Raw genomic sequence first — 18,281 nt, forward strand, 5'->3', positions numbered from 1 at the left:
TGCTTGAAAAACAGCTTCTTTCACATAAGCGTTTCTAAGTTTGAACTTGAATATCATGGATTCAACTTGGAGGAGAAGGAATAGATATCAAAATCTTGAATCAATATGCACCTCCTTTTAGTTGATATGTATGGCGTTTTGTGAACAACAGGACATTTGTTTTTATAATACTATCGACTTTCGCAGGTAAGATGCCTAAATGATACTCAAGATTCTCTCTATTTTGTCCACATACGATGAGTCTTATATAAGAATTAGAGAGATTTATAGTGTTAAAGTTCAGTGAATCCATTGATTAACATGCTTCCATGATGAAATTAGAATAGGAAATTTGATTTTTTGTTTAACCCTGAGTTCGGAGTTACATAGGGATCTGCCCTAAACGGGAGAGGGGTTGAGAAGACGACAACTTGATTCTCATAAAAATAAATAAAAAAATTCAGAAATTGAAACATGAGGCATGAAAATGGGTAAGGAAGCTTTCGGTATCCTCGCCATGAAACATGGACATCTCTAAACAAGACTCGTCTCATGCAAAATTTAGCTTTCGAAAATTGTGTTTGTTTTTGTATCGGGTTTTGGTAGCATTATATTTGGAAGCAATGGAAGTAAAGAATTGAGTGGTAGGATAATGTCCCAACGCTGTCTAAACCTTTTGTGCTCATACACACAATAAACAATTGAGTGGTAGGAGACTGTCCCAACCTTGTCTTTTTTTTTCATTTGTTCTATACTAAATCCTCCAATAATTAGATGATATTATGAGTATAGACTAATTTTTATGAACGCATGTCTACTTTTGGAAATATGTGATAGATGCTCACAAATTTGGAATCAAATCCAGAAGAAACAAAATCTCCAAAACTCTTCAAGAATATTCTTCCAACCCAATTATAGAACTCTAGAAAATGCAATATCCATGAAATGCATGAGCTTATAGACCTTACAACCAGAAACAGCATGCTGTTATGGGCTTATATTTGTAGCCTACAAAATAAAGCCCATAGCTTAGTTCATGTCTTTGGATCATTAAATTAAAATTAAAATATACATCAAGCTTTCAAGGGAAATTTATATTATATTAATTTTCCATCCTTTTTAGTTGAATCATGTCGGTCTCTCATGCAAGTTAACAAATGAAGTGATTATGGAAGGATTAAGAAGCATGTAGTTGTTATATTCTAACATAAATAATTTCAATTAAATTATGATTCGAGTCCATAAACAAATGTATTTGAAGGACTCTCATACATTACAGTTGAAAGAAAAGAAAGAAAACTAAAAATGTTAGTTTTGATCTATGATCCAATCCAATCCAACCCCCACCTCCCAATTCCGGAGCTTTTTCAAGTTTTACCGCTAACAACATGCGCCAAACGCCAAGAATTTGCATCACATACCAAACTTTGGAGTCCCAACAAAACCAAAAAACTTGACATGTCTTATTATAAATCATTACCTCTCCCACTTCCGTCCACGTTTCCCTTAGTACTCTCAATCCCAAAATCAGTATCAACAAAACAGAGACACCCTGCACGCAGACTCTGCAAATTTCCCCTCCTTAATATTCTCTCATTTACCAAGTGAAAAACTCGCACAATCCCATTTGGAATCACATGAAGAAGCCTCCTCCGCCCTTTGGACCCGCCGTCTCCCCTACATTCCGACCACTCCCCAAGCTCTTAATCTTTCTCATCCTATTCCTCTCCGTCACTTACATCGTTTATACCCTCAAGCTTCTCTCTTCCGACGAGCCCTGCCCTGATGAATCCATCAAAATTTCATCAATTTCGTCGCCACCCTTCTTCGTCAGAAACCGAACATTCCCAAATTTCCCACTAAAACCACACGCCGAGACCGAAATCCAAGACATTGTGTTTGGAATCGCGTCATCGGCGAAGCTGTGGGAGCAGAGGAAAGAGTACATAAAGCTCTGGTTCGACCCCAGAAAAATGAGGGGGGTGGTGTGGATGGACGACCCGGTGGGAACAAAAGCAGAGGAGGCGGAATTGCTGCCGCCAGTGATGGTGTCGGAGGACACGGCGGGATTCGCGTACCGGAATAGGCAGGGGAAGCGGTCGGCGATAAGGATAGCGAGGATAGTAGCGGAGACGGTGAGGCTAGGAGTGGAGAATGTGAGGTGGGTGGTGATGGGGGACGATGACACGGTGTTTGTGACGGAGAATTTGGTGAGAGTGCTGAGGAAATATGATCATAAGGGGTTTTATTACATCGGAAGCTCGTCGGAGAGCCATTTGCAGAACATTCAGCTGTCGTATGGAATGGCATACGGCGGAGGAGGATTCGCGATCAGTTATCCGTTGGCGAAGGCGTTGGAGAAGATGCTGGACGGTTGTTTGGAGAGATATCCAACGCTTTATGGCTCCGACGATCGGATTCAGGCTTGTATGGCGGAGCTCGGCGTCCCTCTCTCTAAGGAACTTGGCTTCCATCAGGTGCGTACTAAATTACAAGGTCCATTTTTTGTTTTTTGTTTTTTGTTTTTTTTAATTTATAATTTACTATTAGAAAAATAAAAGTTGAACATAAAATTTATCCCAAAATAATAATTTCTTAATTTCTTAAAAAATGAAAGTTTTTGAATTATAAGATTTGGTAGATACTCAAAAGAATCGCATTTTAATGAGATATTCGCCTTTTTTAATTTTGGGTCACATATTAATTAGCACCTCCATAAATAAACATGACTAAGAAATGGATGTTGAAGCCACGGTGGCAGGTGGCGTAAGCATGAGAGGTCAGGGATGCCACGGTGGCAAGTGGCGTAAGCTTGAGAGGGCAGTGAGGTGGCGTGTGAAAGTAGTTTTATTTTGGATGTTTGAGGTGGTGAGTTGCACAATGCCTTGTCAATTGTCAATCGTAGTGATTACTTGGGACCCACATAATCAATGCATGCCACCTCATCTGTCTCAAATTACGAGGTCTTTTTAACTAAAACAAAATAATTCCTTCATCATTTATTTCATTAAAAAATAAATTATAATAAAGTTTTTCTTTTTTCTATTAAAGGTTTAGTTAAACACAAAATTAAAAATTTATAGATCAACTAACACGATCTGTTATCTGCCAAAACCCCAAATCAGTGCGATGTCTATGGCAACCTATTCGGGCTACTAGCAGCACATCCAGTAACTCCATTAGTATCCCTCCATCACCTCGATATCGTCGAGCCCATTTTCCCCGACGCAACAAGGCTCGAAGGTCTCCAACGCCTCATTGTTCCAATGCAGCTAGACTCGGCAGCCCTGGTGCAGCAATCCATCTGCTACAACCGAGCCAAGGGGTGGACAATCTCCATTTCCTGGGGCTTCACAGTCCAAATATTCCGAGGCATTTTCTTGGCTCGAGAGATCGAATTGCCTTCGAGAACGTTCTTGAATTGGTATCGAAAAGCGGATTACACTGCTTATGCATTCAACACACGCCCTGTTACCAGAAACCCCTGCCAGAAGCCCTTCATCTTCTACTTTTCAAATGCCACATTCAACTCCTCTGCCGGGGTTACTGTGAGTGAGTATATGAGAGACCGTGTGGCTCATCCCTTTTGCAAGTGGAAGATGCCTGATCCTGCTGAGCTTCATATGGTCATGGTGTTTAAGAAGCCCAATCCCAGCCTTTGGGATTCTGTGAGTATTGTTTCTACCACCATTTGCTTCCATTTTCATTTCTACGGTATTAAATTCAAAAGCTAAACTAATATCATTGTTCATATCTTAACGATGTTCTTGGTGGTGTTCTTAGGCCCCAAGGAGGAATTGCTGCAGAGTGGTGGGGATGGAGAAGGAAGGAGTGTTGGGTGTTGATGTGGGGACTTGCAGGGAAGGGGAGTTCGTTGACTAATTTAACTAATTCTCTTATAAACTTGCCTTCATTCAGTTCTTTTAGTTTATGAAACTTAAAATTTTATAAATAGTCTATATATGGTTTGATCCAACTTTCATAAGGATTAATATTATAGTTTTTACGGTAAACATGCTCTTCTTTCATAAACTCCTCACAACACTTAATCCAATAAGCTTTCAGCACATCTATATAGAGGGAGCAGGATCCATTGTTTATTGGTTGAAATCAAGGTAAGAAATTATGTTCGAGTTGAGAAAAGCATTTAAAATTTCATCCAGAGAAAGAAGCTAAAAATATATTACTGGTCTAGGTAGTAATCGAGGTCGAGTGTTAGAAGTTAGAAGCTACAAGTTATAGTTAGCATTTAACAGACATAATCACTATACAAACATACATTTATGTGAAATCACTTTTCAATCATCATTCACTCTCGCTCGCTGTCACTCGACTCACTCCCTTCGTCTCTTAACAGTGCGAATGAATTCAGTCATCACCGATGCCTCGTTCAAGCTCGTCTGTATCAAATAAACGAACATAGACAGATATGTTTCTCAAAACAAAGTAGTTCATAATTTCAAATGCAAACAGCAAAGAGAGAGAAAGAGAAAGAGAAAGAGAAAGAGAAAGAACCTGTAATGCAAAATGTCGTTGCACAACGTGAAGGATTTGGTCCCTTGAAGCATTTGAAATGCTATTCACCTGGAATTTAAAGTTTTGAAACCATTGGATCCAGTTGATTTAGTCAAGTATATAGAGAATTTTTTTAAAAAAAAAGAAGCATAAAATTGCAAGTGTTGCAGTGAGACCCACTAGATTGAAGTGCCTGATGTATCTCCACAAAGATTCTGTTCCTAGTTTCCCCAGTTTCACCCGCTGCATGCTCCAAAAACAAACAATTTTGTCAATGCTTAGCTACCAAGATTCAAGAAAAACAGCCCATGAGCCTAAAATCATATTCTCGAGGTTTGAATAATTGTTTCTAATTGGTCCATCAAGTTTGCAATTTGTTTCTACTTGGTACCAACGTATAAAAAGTAGTCTTTAACTACGTCATTATTCCGTTAAGTCAACTAATTATTAATTCTACTCAAAGACGGTAAGATCTCACATCGGTGGAAGAACAAAATATTCTTACAAGGGTGTGAAATCTCTCCCTAGCAAACACGTTTCAAAAACCTTGAGAGGAAGCTCGGAAGTGAAAGCCTAAAGAGGACAATATCTGTTAGCGGTAAGCTTGGGCCATTACAAATGGTATTAGAGGCAGAAACTAGACAATGTGGCAACGAGGATGTTGGGCTTCGAGGGGGTGGATTATGAGATCTCACATAGATTGGAGAGAGGAACGAGTGTCAGCTAAGACATTGAGTCCTGAAAGGGTACTATAAGTAGAAAATAAATTCAAATGAATTTTACCCCTAAAAAGTACAAATCTTAAGATTTTCTATCCAATTTTCAGATCTGAAGGGTTATATGAAACTCCTACGGTCTTGACAACCAAATATTTGTTTGGGCACTCGATGGATATCAAAAAAAGAAAACAAAAAAAGAAAATCAATGGTTTCCAAATTTCTCACCGTGACCAGCTTCGGCATGTGAAAAGATTGAATTTCCCCACAGCTGCCCCGACCTGTTGGCTTTGCCGATGAAGATGGAGCCCATGGCCTAATTTGCCTCACTTTTTGTTTGCTAAGTTTGTGGAAAACAATGCTGCTAGCTGCCCATGAACGGTGACACTTTAAGTCTCCCACACAATTCAAGCTAAATAAAATCCACTTTAAGAAGGGAACAGAAACGATTTGGGAACATGGAGGTCGGTCCATGTCCATCATTTGGCAACATGAAAATGCGACTTACACAGATCATTGTCCTTCTCACCCATGTCGGAGCTACAACTTGAGTTGTCCAAATCATGATCATCATTTTTGTTTCCTGTGGGATGTTCCAGCACACTCAGTGCATTCCTTTGCAGCTTCACTTCAACCCCATTTTTCAAAACCTTACATGGAAACAGTCCATCACAGCAAAAATCAAACTCCTTTATAGTCAAAATCTAATTTAGCATACTACTAAGGATCATGAGTTAACGAATGAAGTGAATTCATTAAATAATCAAACAGAGGTAAGGTAACTAGTTTCCTTCTTTTGCACGGGAAAAGAGTCATGCAAGAGACTGTTAAGCGGAGTCTTGTCGGAACATTCCAACGATACAGCTAATCATCTCCAAAGCCTTTAATCAAAATTCACAGAGATAAATTGAAACAGCCGCAGATAATCGTCTTATATACTATAAGAAATCTAAGCTAAAATTTGAAAATGGAAACGAAAGTTTTTGTTTTTGGAACTTTCTAAGAACTCAAATGTGTTATTAAAGGAGATTAGAAGCAAGCACAATTTTTAAGAACTGAAAACTTATCAAGTGGAGTCATAAATTCCTTCTGATTACAGGCTTCTAGCTTAGAAACGTAGGAGCTAAAACAAAATAATAGCATTTCTCCAATCATAGTTGGTTATTGTCATGACTTTTGGTGTAACTTTCACGACAAGTAAGCAAATGGCCAGATAGAAAAATGCATAATACAGAGGGTAAATAAGAGATGAAGAACAAAGGGAAAAGACAGGATGAAAAAGAGAATACCAGCCAGTGCCAGCCTCCAAGGCCAACAGCCTTCTTAACTACGCCTTGCAATCCCAGTAAAACAGACTTTGTTCTGTTATTTCCAGTGACAATAACTTTAGTGTGCCTTGGAAGAACTGAAAGCTCTTCATCCCAACTCTCCTCACGAAAAGGAGACTGAATTCTAGAAGCACAAAACTCCGGTTCCAGCATTCTTTGAACCCTTCTTTGAAAGTTTTTCAAAAGTCTTTTCTCAAATAGAACCTAACCAAAACAACAACACAAGTTCAGAAGACTTCAAGATTGCAGCCAAATACCCCGAAGCCCTGTGACCCACATATAGTGCAAGAATTCATGCTCAACTCGAGCAATAATAAGCAGCAACCCTCTTTTGCTGATCAGTAGGCCATTATGAATTTTGTTTGTGTCAGTGGAATCTAACTTCAGAGATGTTGAACTCCATTAAGAAGTCCTGAAGAATATTATATTATATGTAGTAAAAGACAAAAGCAGAACAGTATCAGGAAAAGGGGAAGAGGGATTATAGAAGAGTGGCAGTACCTGTAGTTTACACGAACAAGATCAGGAAATGATAAATGGCTCTAGCATGGGAGAAGCGTAGTAAATATATCTATACTTCACGGGCACATTGTGCTGATAATAAATGAACCACGGCAAGACAGGATAAGCTTGGTGCTCATAAATAGGCTCTTCCTTGAATTCTCTCGAGTAGAAGTGACATGATGACATCATATCCTCATTTCATTGATGCCCAACAGCCAAATATCAATTTGGAGCAAATAGATCGTAGACGAACTGGAGAATTTTCTATGGATTTGCAAGTTTGATTGTTCCAACAGCTTTTACATTTCCTTCCCATATGAATAAATCATACAATTCTTAATATTTCCAAAAGACAAGCTAAGAACGTAAACAGTAAGAAGCTCGATGAAAATATGGAACATATGTGTTTCTGACAGAATAGATGAAAATGATGTTTTTAATTCCTAAGCTTAGAGAAAAGGGGAAAAACAGAATCCAGCATTCAATTTATTAGCTAAAATTTCAAAGGAAAAGAAAATCATTCAATCTCTGCGCAGAATCGAATGAAAATCTCCAATTACTAATTCGAAAATTAAATAAATAAAACCTTCGCAGCATCTTCCTAGACAACAGTCAATAAGTCAAGAAAGCATATCTCATCAAAGTCAACTGAAAACCGATATTACATTTGGAAATTGCAGAATATAAGGTAAACGAGAAATGCCCATTTGAAGAACACATTCAATTTGGGTTTTCAGGGAACAAACAATCATCAATGAAAAAAACCCAAGAAAAAGAAAGAAACAGAATCGTAATTAGTGTTTGATTTAAGCGCACTGACAATGAAAACCCCCATTAAAACAGGCAAATCACTCTGAGTTCACCAAACAAACAGAAGCAGAGAAGGGAAACATTACAATACAGCAATAAATGCAGAGGGATTCGATTACAATACCTCGAATGGAAGCAGAATGAGGGGGATTGGAAGATGAGAAACAGGAAAACGAGAGAAGATTTAGAAGGGAAGAAGAGATGGGAATTTCAGAAGAAATGGGGCGAAGGGAGTGAGTGAGTGATCAAAGGGACAAAGAAGAAACAGAGGTGTAGTGTAAGAGGAAGGAAGGAAGCATTGAAATGTGCAAAATGGAAAAGAGGCGAAGAGAGAGAGAGAGAGAGTGGAAGAAAGAGGAGCGCACACACTAAATGCTTGCTAACTGCCAAGGAAGCGACCTGCCAGCCTGCCATGTGCCGTACGGCCACGCTTTTTGAATACCGGCTTCACGGCTATTCCCGCTAGCGGCTTCCTCTGAGCCTGACAGTCTCGGCTGGCTGACTCCGGATTCGAGCTGCAGCTCTAGCCGATTATCCTCCTGCTATTTGTATTAGTTTCAATCTTGTCGTGCGATTTTATAACCTACCAATTTTGTGACTAAGCTTTTAATCTCACCAGACTTCACCAATCTAGCAGACAAGGAAACTTATGATGATGTTCTCTTATTTCCAACACTAGTATACTTAAACTTAATTATTATTATTATTGGGAAATGAGCTGAGTATGCTATCGAAAGGGAAGATAGAAGTAGTAATTCGAACGACGGGCAGCTCAGAGGTTGCACAACAGTAGTCAGAACATTAAGATCGAAACTTTTTGTAGTACTAGCACCAATTAGACTCCACCATCCCCTCTTGTCGTATTCGTATATAACATGGGAGAATGAGTCTCGTTAATGACTAGAAAACACCTCAACTCAATTAGGATTGAGCTCAAACTTGATGGGTTTACCGAGTAATTTGTTTGCCTCTTACTTGTATGTGTACTCTTGCACTTTTATGTGTAATGTCTCTACCATTCTTATGACAATAGTAGCATTTGACATCCTTTTATGATTGCTTTTGCCATTGTTTGTCATAGTCTTTTACTAGGCCCACTATTAAAGTTTCATCCTCATGTAACATTCACCATTGAGCCCACTGTAAAAAGTAAAAAAGTAAAAAAAAAAAAAATAATAACAATATTTCATATGAGCCTCCTCTACTACATTTGAATTCTCACTACACGAATAATTTCAGAGTTTGACCTATTAATACTTTAATTCTTTTGTCCAAATTTACCCTTTACATTATTTACCCACTCAAAAGTCTGGATTTATCGTTGAACTTTTTATGGAGTGAGCATTTAATGCTTAATTTTGAAGTATGAATATTAAATTTAAATAATATTGATCGATAAGTTTTAGTTGATATTTAAGTTTGAATGGATACTACATGAAAAGTATCAGGGCAGAAGTTCAAATGTCGACCCAAGTCCAAACTTCGGTGGATCTAACCACGATCGAAAGTCAAAATTTAATCAGTTTAATCAATTCAACTCATTTATTCAATTTACGGTAGAGAAATCACAAATTTACCTTGTCACATTAGTTCAATATTGTTTATGGGTTTGAAAGGTTAAATTTTTATGTATATTTGAATAGTTTAGAGATGGTTGTTTTTAATTAATATAAAAGTTTGGTGTTAAAAATTAATTAAAAGAAATGAAAAGTTCATTAAAATGAGTGAAGTTTGTTGTGGCCTTACGACAATTTTAGTGTCAGCTTTGTATAAACTATGTTCAAAATGTGTTATTGGTATCCTTTTTTTAGTGTTTCTATCTTGATTTTTATACTCCTCTACAGCTTTTTGCAATCATTGGAATCAATTTGGAGTAGAACCCACCTTTTTTTTTAATCCATTCGTGTGGCATTGGTTTCGATTTTGTCTGAGATTTTGGGGACACCCAGAATTGTTGATGTTCTTGGTGAGCTTATGATCTTCATTGCTCCTCTTTTGAGTTTTTAGTTCGTTCTTTCAAGCAATAGTAGAGTGGATTGAATTTTTGTTTTAAACTGAGTATTGAAGACAAATATTGTTCAGAATTCACATGCAGCTCTTTGCTTACCAATTGAATACTAGATTCATTTCGTTCCAAATGATCACTGTTTACTGTTTTACATGGTTCTATCAGCTTTGAGAACCGCTCAAACTCACTACTAGCAGATATTGTCTTTTTTAGACTTTCTTTCAAGTTTTCCTTTAAAATGTGTCTATTACCAAGAAGTTTCTATACCCTTACAAATAATGTTTCGTTCCCTTATCCAACCAATATGGGATAGAATGCAACTCAGAGAGATGTGGGTCAAAATGGGAGAACATGTTTGTCGCTGCTACAACTTTGGCAGAATGCCCAACAACAGGAGCCATGGTAGTCCACTGGGTGCGCAAGGTGAGGCAACTGTTTTCTTTACTATTGGTGTTGTGAAGTCTTTTTTTCCCTTTTGTTTTGATGTGACACGGACTTTATTGAACAATATCTACTAATGATTGATTAAGCGTGTTAAAGTCTCAGAATTGAGTTCTTCCGTCTATCAGCTGGTACCAGCTTCATATGAGTTGGGGTGGTGAAATGTGGGCATAAATTTGTGTACTTGTTACAGCAGGCCACAGTGGTGCGTGGATCACAAGGCTATCTCAAAGGCTAAAGCACTCCCCGCGAATCATGGAGTGCCTTAAAAGTACTTTAATATTCAAAGACGCTGAAAAAACAAAGTGTTTACGCAGGGATTTAAGCATTTGATCATAAAGCACTTTAGAAGAGTTCAGAGTTTAAACATTAGGGCCGCTTTTACCGGACATCCAAAACTCAAAACATGTTTATTTTAAATTTCACTAACCATTTTAAAATTCAAATAAATCTTAATTAAGAAAAAAAAATTATGAATTATGAAAATTTAGTAGTATCAAACCTCATTTAAATTTCAAGAATTCGTAAAGTAAAATATAATATAATAGTTTATAAAAGTATTAGATCGTTTTTGAAAATTAGAGATGTAATTGACACAAAGTCAAATTGCATGAACTAAGCTTATTATTAAACCTAAAAAAACTATTTTGGCTTCTACAATTATGAACATGCATGTATTGAACTCAAATATCAATGGTGCAATGTATCAACTTTCATGAATCAAAATTTGATATCAAACTTAGAAAAGCTATATGCGTTTTTGCCATTTTTAACGAGGTGTGTATTAAATGGGAGTGTGAAGGGGAAAAAGTGCAAATAAAGATGACTTCCTCATTTTGTTCCTCATCCTTATACCGTTTCTCATTGATTTTCAATAGATGCCATGTTAGGGATTCCACACACAAAATTATACCTTTTAGTTTTTTGATACCCTCTGTTTAAATGATTAAATCTCTTTGGCATCTCAATTGAATAGAAAATTATTCTTTTTAGGTTGTCTAATAAAAACTTGAAGTTTGAATTTTTATCTTGAACTCAAGCGTATCTATGTCTATATATAATATATATATATATAACAGACAAGGCAAGGAGCAGTCAAATAAAGAAATAAATAATTCATGAAACAGTTAGGGATAAGAGAATTAAATTAGGAAAAAATTGGGCGTATGAAGATGAAGAAGAAGCAGTTGGACAAATCCAGGCATGGTACTATAAAGTTAGGCGACGCTATTCCTCACTTCTCTGCTCTGATCTGCCTCTGCTCTCCAATCAACGAATCCCGCTTGTTATTCTTCCAGTTCCTTTATCTTTTGAAATCCTTCTTTTTGTTTCCACTGCCCTAATCCCTACAGCCCCTACTCCTTGTCTTAGCTGTATAAATCAATCACCATTCATTTTCCAAAAAGAGATAACATTCCCCACCGACAACCCTTTTCCCAATTCTTCTCCGTTCCTTGAATTTATCACCCAAAAAGAAAAAGCTTCATTCAATCGTACAGAACAGAGTGGGAACAGAGTGGAGCAGAGCTCCTCTGTTCTTTTTTTCCAACGACATGGGTAATTGTTTGTTTGGCGGAAGGTCGGGGGAGATTCAGGGCAAAATCAAAGTTATCACATCCAACGGCGGGATTATGGAGTTGGGTTCTCCGATCACCGTCGGATGTATCGCCGATGAGTTTCCCGGCTACGGAATATTCAAAAGCCACGACCTTTTCTGGAACCCACTGCCGCACGACGAGGAGCTTCTGACGGGAAAATCGTATTATTTGCTTCCGAGAAACAGGGGAGAGGGGGAGATGGGGATGATAAGAGCGCGGGAGGGGCACGTGAGGTCAAACAGCGTGCCGGAGGAGACGGCGGCGATCGCGATGGCACCGTACAGGATGTCGTTCGATTACCAGGGGGCATTGAGGAGGTCGCAGACTGAGGTGTTTTCGAGGTGCAGTGAGAAGAACGGTGGGGTTTGGAAGGTGAAATTGGTGATTAGTCCGAAGCGGTTGGTGGAGATATTGGAGGAGGAAGGGCACACTCAAGAATTGATAGAGAACGTTAGAACTGTGGCTAAATGTGGAAGCACGAGCACGAGCACAAGCACAAGCAGCAGTTTCTCGTCGTCAATGGCGTTTTCAGATCAATGGAGTTTGTCGACCACCACCGCCAATGCGACTCCAACTGCTTCTTCTAAAAGTGGCGGCTTTCTGGAGTTGTAACATTACAACACAAGTCTTCTCTGAATTTATGGGCTTATTTTATTTTTGTTCTTAGCTTTCAAGATTTCTATTTGAACAAAGGTTAGAGAATTAGGGATAGTGATTTCAAATGGGTGTACTGATGTATGTTTTTTCTTTTTGCTATCTAATCATTTACAACAGAGTATGTGTATTGGAGTTTATCATGGACGGTATTGAAATTAAATATACACATTTTGTGTTCTCTCAACAATACATTATTGTTATTATTTATTTAAATTCAAATGAGTTAAGCAATTAGATTTCGCTACCGTTCTTGTTCTAACTCGAGGTTAAGAGTATGAGAACTTAAATGCCAAAAGGGGTACAAACTCTTCCCATAATTCGGTATGAAGCAGTTAAAAAACATAAGCCAAGCCTAGAGGATATCAAATCAAACAAGGGCTTTCCTCATCGGTCCACCCTCTTTCCCGATATCCCAATTCTAGAATTCTAGAGTCGATTACATATTCAAACAACACGTTATTTTGAGACTAATTATGAGTTGAGCAGTAGCTTCCAAATGTTAAGATAATTAGACGTGCAAAATAGATACTTATAGCTATGGTTCGCACTCTGAAATAACAGCATGGCCACTTTACACTGTCGTCTCTTTTCAAATTGAATTCATGCATTTGCTGAAAGATAATTCATAATGTCAGGAATTCAATAATTATTGATTACTTTATTTTTTGCCCAATTATTGCATCTCCCAACAAGAACAACCTGGCATTAATGTTATTAAAATAAATGTGAACATAAATTCATGAGAATGAAAGAATTAACACATCCTCTGTTCAGAAAGATTGTAAAATGAAATTACAGGTTAATTTATTAATAACTTATCTTAGATGGTCTAGATTTGAATTGACACTAATATTTTCAAGCATGTACTTCTCTCAACCATGAAAACAAGGAGAAATGAAAAATACTTTCATTTTTCCAAATAAAGTTCCAATTTACAGAAATTTAACACATCCAAATCATTCTTAACCACTTCACAAAATATACCCTGTATTGATCATTATACAAATCGACACGTACATGTAAGAGCGATAAACTCGAATGAAATTCACAGAAGGATGAACATGGCATGGACAAATCACAATGAATGACTGGTACCTGGGGAAGAGTGCAGAGATTACTAGTAGTTATGTCCAGAGGGGCCATAAGATGATTGTGGATAGCCCGGAGCTGGATAGCCTTGAGCTGGATAGGGTTGTCCATATGCAGGCTGTGGTGCATGTCCAACTGAGGGAGGAATTGCTTGATCGATCCGAGACATCTGTTGAAAAGGAGGCACTGCCATTACTTGCGGTCCAAACATGCCATCTCTCTTGTCCATCTCAATCTTGTGTTGGGTCTGCAAATCACCCCAAAAATTAATGATTATTCATTTAAATTTTGATACCTGAAGCATCCTTTCACTCCTTACCTGCATACATGCGCAAACCCTGTTGAAAGAAGAGTTGTTATTAGTAGCTTAGAAAAAGCAGCAGAAAATAAATGATACGCGAGATTTGGAAGGGCAATCTTACGAGCAATAAACCATATCAGCCAAGCAAGACAGAAGCTGAGAAGCTTCTTGAATTTCTTCACTTCCTACTATCAGTGCAACGATGGAAAATATACATGCTATTTGTTGTAGACAGAACATAAAACCCTGAATAATTTGAGAACACATAAATAAGGACACAACGAATTATTGAAGGAACTTGAGAGAAGAAGCTGGTAGCACGACATACGATAATACAATTGTCACATTTTGTTGTCTGTATGTTGAATTCGTCTTGCAACAAGAATCGAGTTGAGGCCACTGAATTCCCAAAGCAGAGGAAAACCTTGAAGATCAATCAAATAAACAGGTGTTAACTGCGGCAGGGCTGAATGTGAGAATAAATTTGGAGTATTTATTATACAAATCAAACATAGATATGCTATTCAAAAAGAGATGTTCTTCCTCAACCTCTAGACGTAAAACACTAAACCCAAGATCAAACACATCTGCAACTTGATGTACAGGGGAATTTAAATATTTAATCAAAATATCTCTGCTTTTGGAGTATAGCGAACTTGATAAATAAGTAACTGGTACTCGATAAATAAAAATATTACAACTAAAAAATGTCGTACCTCTGTGCAAAGGCAAAATTCAGGGCATTTACTTTCTCCACACCGGCCACTGCAAGGCATATAGCCTGCACAACAGACATACCTATACAAAAAGAAATCAAGAAAATGACTCAACAAAATCGAATTACTTTCCAACTCTTTAGGAAGTCGAGAAAACAAAATTAATTACCTTGACATGTCATTATATAGAGCTCTTTTACGAAGCAAATACGATACACAAGGTCCACTGCAAGAGAAAAGGAATGAAGTGACTACATGAACTCAATGTTTTGGCTTTTAAAAATTAGCTGTCACAATCTATTGATGATAATTGAAAGCAATTAGCAAACACGTGATTTCTTGCTGAGCCACGCTCCTCTCTAAGCCATACATACTTTTAATCTTCCATCAAGGAGTGGAAGGTCCACATGGGAAAGATCATCAGCAATTATTAAGGTAATTCCTTATATAATGATTCATGCTGGATAAGGTACAGTCCTATCCTTTCAGTCAATGGCCCAATACAAACAAAGTAAACTTAAATTCAAAAACAGGAAACCATAAAACTTGGACTAATACAAACAAAGCAGACATAATGTGAAGAACGGGAGAACCACAAAACTTGGAGTAATACCATTTGGGTAAGAAGGTTACAGCATCCTTTTGTGTAAAAGTACTATAGAATTTAGGATTTCTATTGATTAACCATGGGGAATTAGAATGAGCCACAGGCATAGCCACCACTTGGAAAATTTTGTGAACACCAGAGACGGCCACAACTCCACCTCTGCTAATATGAACCCACAGCAATTATCTTTAACTTCGACAGTATCTTCCTCTAAATCCATCTTCCTAACCATTGTATGACCACAAACCTTAAACTACCACAAGTAGTAAGGTAAAAATATCTTAATAGCCAATGCCTTCCTTCATAAAGCAACCTTGCTCGATCCTCGCTACCTTTGAGAAAGCCTCATAGGAATGAAATGCGCAGAGGAAACAAAGAAGATGGATAATCTCCAATGGCACCACCGACACCTTAAACTAGTTGAAAAGAAAACACAACTATAATTCCTATAAAGGATTCATCCAAAGCTAATAGAATGATCTTTGTTGGACGTCACTAAATTCAATTTGACGTTGATTCTATGATATTGGTTCTGAACTGCATAACTAATGAGTCGTGTTGTTTAGTTTGTCTGATAAATCTAATCATTGTTTTGCCATCTCCATCAGTGTACTCAAAACCAGCACAATTTATCAATCAGATTTCAGAAACAATATCAAATTTAATAAGAACAGCCAAGTCAACGCAAAATCAAAACGAGTCAACGTCTCCACATCTAAGAAGTCAAGATCTCGGAAGAGCACATGCAAGAAAAATACATCACCAGAATAACAAGGAGCAGAGACAAGCCAAAGTCCTCAATCAGAAGAGCAATCAAATAGATCAATAAACACAGATAAAAAAAATTAAAAATTAAAAATGTAGGCGACTAAAACAGATCCATGAGTAAAGTCGATGCAGAAGTAAAAGAAACATGATAAAAGGCAAAAAAACAAGCATCCAACTCACCACCACAAGGCAAGGCAGCAATCTGCAAGCAAACATTAAACCTCATCAGAAATCAAAAAAATTCAGACAAAGATCAACACAAACATGCAACAAAAGCAAAGAGAGATGGAAGAACGCAAGAACGTACAGGGAGTGTCAGCCTGAATTGTATGAATTAGGTCAGTATGCCAGAGATTACGATAGCTCTGGCGGAGTTGCATCTTATCAAGATGTTGCTGCTGCATAGCCATGGCTACACTTCCAGGATCTTCAAAGAAGCTAAAACGGCGCCAAAAATTTCCTCGAAAAAACTTCAAAGAACTGAATTAGGCCGAAATAATTATCGAAGTCGAAAAAAAAAAAAAAAAAATAGAGGTTTTAGGGTGGAGGGATTACACAGAAGGGGAAGACGGTCAACCACGCAGCGGAAATTTCAAAATCGAAGCCAATTGAGTTGGTAGAACAGGTTACATCAAATTCAATGCAATCTCTTTAGATAAGAATAAGATACTAGAAAGAATTATATTTCAATAATATTAATAATAATATATTAAGAATTATATGGATACTCATTCTATCCACTTGAATTATTCCAAATATTTTTTTTTTTTTTTTTTTTGAGTTTNTAATTCCTAAACTTTATTATAAAAAAAATTTGAAAATTTAATAATTGTAATTCTTAAAATCTTATTTTCAAAATCCATGTATAATATTTTTTTCAGTATGTATATTCTAATGTTATTTCAAATTTCAAATGATAACAACTAATATTTTTATATTAAAATTTATGAAGTTTGAAATAACTTTTAAAAAATGTTATTAAATAAAATTAATTTTATGTAAATGAGTTTAGGAAAAAAAAATTAATAATAAAATTTACCAATTTACTAAATACGAAAATGAAAGTCTTATTCAATTTTACATTAAATCCTTCCGTTAATTAAAAAAAAAAATAGTTAGTGAGACATAAATAAAAGAATTCAATGAGTTTTTAAAAAAATTTAAATTTTATAATTTTATTTAGACATTTATTAAAATTTACAAATCAAATAAACACAAAAGAAAAAATGAACTACTAAATTTGTAGTTCGCTTCAAATTTTAATGAACCAAAACTAGCCGTATTTATTTATTTATTTATTATCATTATTATTATTATTTCTATTTTGTCCATTGGGTATAAGACATTTATTTATGTATGGATGGGCTGCAAAACGATGAAGAATAATAGAAAAATAGCAGGAAAAAAAATAGAAATTCAACGTTTTTTCTGAAAAATAAAAATTCAACATTTTTGACCATTTAAACACAAGCATTTTTTTTAAAAAAAATTATCCATTGGAAATAAATTTAAAGATGGTATATATTATTTTGTTGATTTGTGACCAGTTTAATATTTATTATCATTATTTTCATTACTTTAATTTGATTTTGAATAAGGTGACACGTAGGTATGTATTTTAAGTTGAGACAATCATTAAGCGCTATAATAATTGAATAACAATTGTTTGAATTTTAAATTTTAGAAAACATCCAACGTTGAGATTAGATACGGATAATGACAAAAATAAATAATAAGTCTAGACTAAAATAATAACATTTGTTCGAGTATTATATTCAAGCCAGCATTGAAGATTGAAATTAAGTATGGAATTTAAGTTATTTTCTTGATTTAGGATTGAAATAGAGTTTTGGGTAAATGTAAACGATAGCGTTATGGCTTAATGCAAACGATAGCGTTATTTCTGTTTTATATAAGTTTACATGGACCAATTTATCAAATTTAAATTTAAATTTAGAGGTTGATGAAAGATTTTGAAAATACACTAAATAGTAAGGTAGTCGTTCAATCAGCAATATGATGTGCGTTTTTATTTCGCAATGTTGGCAAAACTGACTCTGCTACCTATTAGTTAGGATCAAACCGATCAACCCAGTTATGGATGTTTAGTCCATATGATAGTTTTAAGAGGAAAAGATGAAATTTCACCTCCAAACTTTTGATTCCATCCAATTAAATCTCACTTCACTCCTACCCAACATAGCCCAGACGAACAGATCTACAACTGGCCAAAACCCTGGAAAT

At 36.3% G+C, this 18,281-nt stretch overlaps 4 protein-coding genes across 8 annotated transcripts; 2 read left to right on the forward strand and 2 right to left on the reverse strand.

Annotated features, from left to right (window-relative positions):
- The first annotated feature begins 1,445 nt into the window (after positions 1–1,445).
- On the forward strand, positions 1,446–3,955 carry LOC111479840. The gene is made up of 3 exons (XM_023124694.1): positions 1,446–2,456; positions 3,105–3,647; positions 3,763–3,955. The coding sequence occupies exons 1-3, from the start codon at positions 1,617–1,619 to the stop codon at positions 3,859–3,861; spliced, it is 1,482 nt and encodes a 493-aa protein (XP_022980462.1). The 5' UTR covers positions 1,446–1,616; the 3' UTR covers positions 3,862–3,955.
- A 180-nt stretch (positions 3,956–4,135) lies between these two features.
- On the reverse strand, positions 4,136–8,202 carry LOC111481424. 3 transcript variants are annotated; one of them, XM_023126838.1, is made up of 9 exons: positions 7,977–8,202; positions 7,040–7,350; positions 6,816–6,950; positions 6,500–6,742; positions 5,719–5,860; positions 5,439–5,578; positions 4,675–4,737; positions 4,495–4,563; positions 4,136–4,379 (listed from the first exon to the last, which is right to left on the reverse strand). In XM_023126838.1, exons 4-9 carry the CDS (start codon positions 6,689–6,691, stop codon positions 4,314–4,316), a joined length of 672 nt encoding a protein of 223 aa, XP_022982606.1. In that variant the 5' UTR covers positions 6,692–6,742; positions 6,816–6,950; positions 7,040–7,350; positions 7,977–8,202; the 3' UTR covers positions 4,136–4,313. The 3 variants fall into 3 exon arrangements, 2 of the variants coding, with proteins under 2 accessions (XP_022982606.1, XP_022982598.1); XM_023126830.1 differs by lacking the exon at positions 6,816–6,950 and having other exon boundaries at positions 7,977–8,201; XR_002718055.1 differs by lacking the exon at positions 6,816–6,950 and having other exon boundaries at positions 4,310–4,379; positions 4,675–4,744.
- A 3,251-nt stretch (positions 8,203–11,453) lies between these two features.
- LOC111481463 lies at positions 11,454–12,736 on the forward strand. The gene has a single exon (XM_023126885.1). The coding sequence runs from the start codon at positions 11,855–11,857 to the stop codon at positions 12,509–12,511; it is 657 nt and encodes a 218-aa protein (XP_022982653.1). The 5' UTR covers positions 11,454–11,854; the 3' UTR covers positions 12,512–12,736.
- Positions 12,737–13,435: 699 nt separating this feature from the next.
- LOC111481274 lies at positions 13,436–16,698 on the reverse strand. 3 transcript variants are annotated; one of them, XM_023126699.1, is made up of 9 exons: positions 16,593–16,698; positions 16,345–16,507; positions 16,218–16,239; positions 14,832–14,888; positions 14,663–14,744; positions 14,275–14,370; positions 14,068–14,192; positions 13,965–13,983; positions 13,436–13,892 (listed from the first exon to the last, which is right to left on the reverse strand). In XM_023126699.1, exons 2-9 carry the CDS (start codon positions 16,445–16,447, stop codon positions 13,674–13,676), a joined length of 723 nt encoding a protein of 240 aa, XP_022982467.1. In that variant the 5' UTR covers positions 16,448–16,507; positions 16,593–16,698; the 3' UTR covers positions 13,436–13,673. The 3 variants fall into 3 exon arrangements, with proteins under 3 accessions (XP_022982467.1, XP_022982476.1, XP_022982459.1); XM_023126708.1 differs by having other exon boundaries at positions 16,345–16,517; positions 16,593–16,694; XM_023126691.1 differs by lacking the exon at positions 16,593–16,698 and having other exon boundaries at positions 16,345–16,586.
- Positions 16,699–18,281: the final 1,583 nt, after the last annotated feature.

Source organism: Cucurbita maxima, unplaced genomic scaffold, assembly GCF_002738345.1.
Source record: "Cucurbita maxima cultivar Rimu unplaced genomic scaffold, Cmax_1.0 Cma_Scf00001, whole genome shotgun sequence".
NCBI lineage: Eukaryota > Viridiplantae > Streptophyta > Magnoliopsida > Cucurbitales > Cucurbitaceae > Cucurbita > Cucurbita maxima.

Excerpts from the sequence above, each read along its gene's own strand:
- LOC111479840 (XM_023124694.1), top strand. The coding sequence starts at position 1,617 with ATGAAGAAGCCTCCTCCGCCCTTTGGACCCGCCGTCTCCCCTACATTC. Across the intron at positions 2,457-3,104 it reads AGGAACTTGGCTTCCATCAG|TGCGATGTCTATGGCAACCT; the intron begins GTGCGTACTAAA and ends ACCCCAAATCAG. Across the intron at positions 3,648-3,762 it reads ATCCCAGCCTTTGGGATTCT|GCCCCAAGGAGGAATTGCTG; the intron begins GTGAGTATTGTT and ends TGGTGTTCTTAG.
- LOC111481424 (XM_023126838.1), bottom strand. The coding sequence starts at position 6,691 with ATGCTGGAACCGGAGTTTTGTGCTTCTAGAATTCAGTCTCCTTTTCGT. Across the intron at positions 5,579-5,718 it reads TGAGAAGGACAATGATCTGT|CTAGCAGCATTGTTTTCCAC; the intron begins GTAAGTCGCATT and ends GTTCATGGGCAG. Across the intron at positions 4,564-4,674 it reads ACATCAGGCACTTCAATCTA|GTGAATAGCATTTCAAATGC; the intron begins GTGGGTCTCACT and ends TTTAAATTCCAG.
- LOC111481463 (XM_023126885.1), top strand. The coding sequence starts at position 11,855 with ATGGGTAATTGTTTGTTTGGCGGAAGGTCGGGGGAGATTCAGGGCAAA.
- LOC111481274 (XM_023126699.1), bottom strand. The coding sequence starts at position 16,447 with ATGGCTATGCAGCAGCAACATCTTGATAAGATGCAACTCCGCCAGAGC. Across the intron at positions 16,240-16,344 it reads AATTCAGGCTGACACTCCCT|ATTGCTGCCTTGCCTTGTGG; the intron begins GTACGTTCTTGC and ends GTTTGCTTGCAG. Across the intron at positions 14,371-14,662 it reads AATTTTGCCTTTGCACAGAG|GTTTTCCTCTGCTTTGGGAA; the intron begins GTACGACATTTT and ends TTGATCTTCAAG.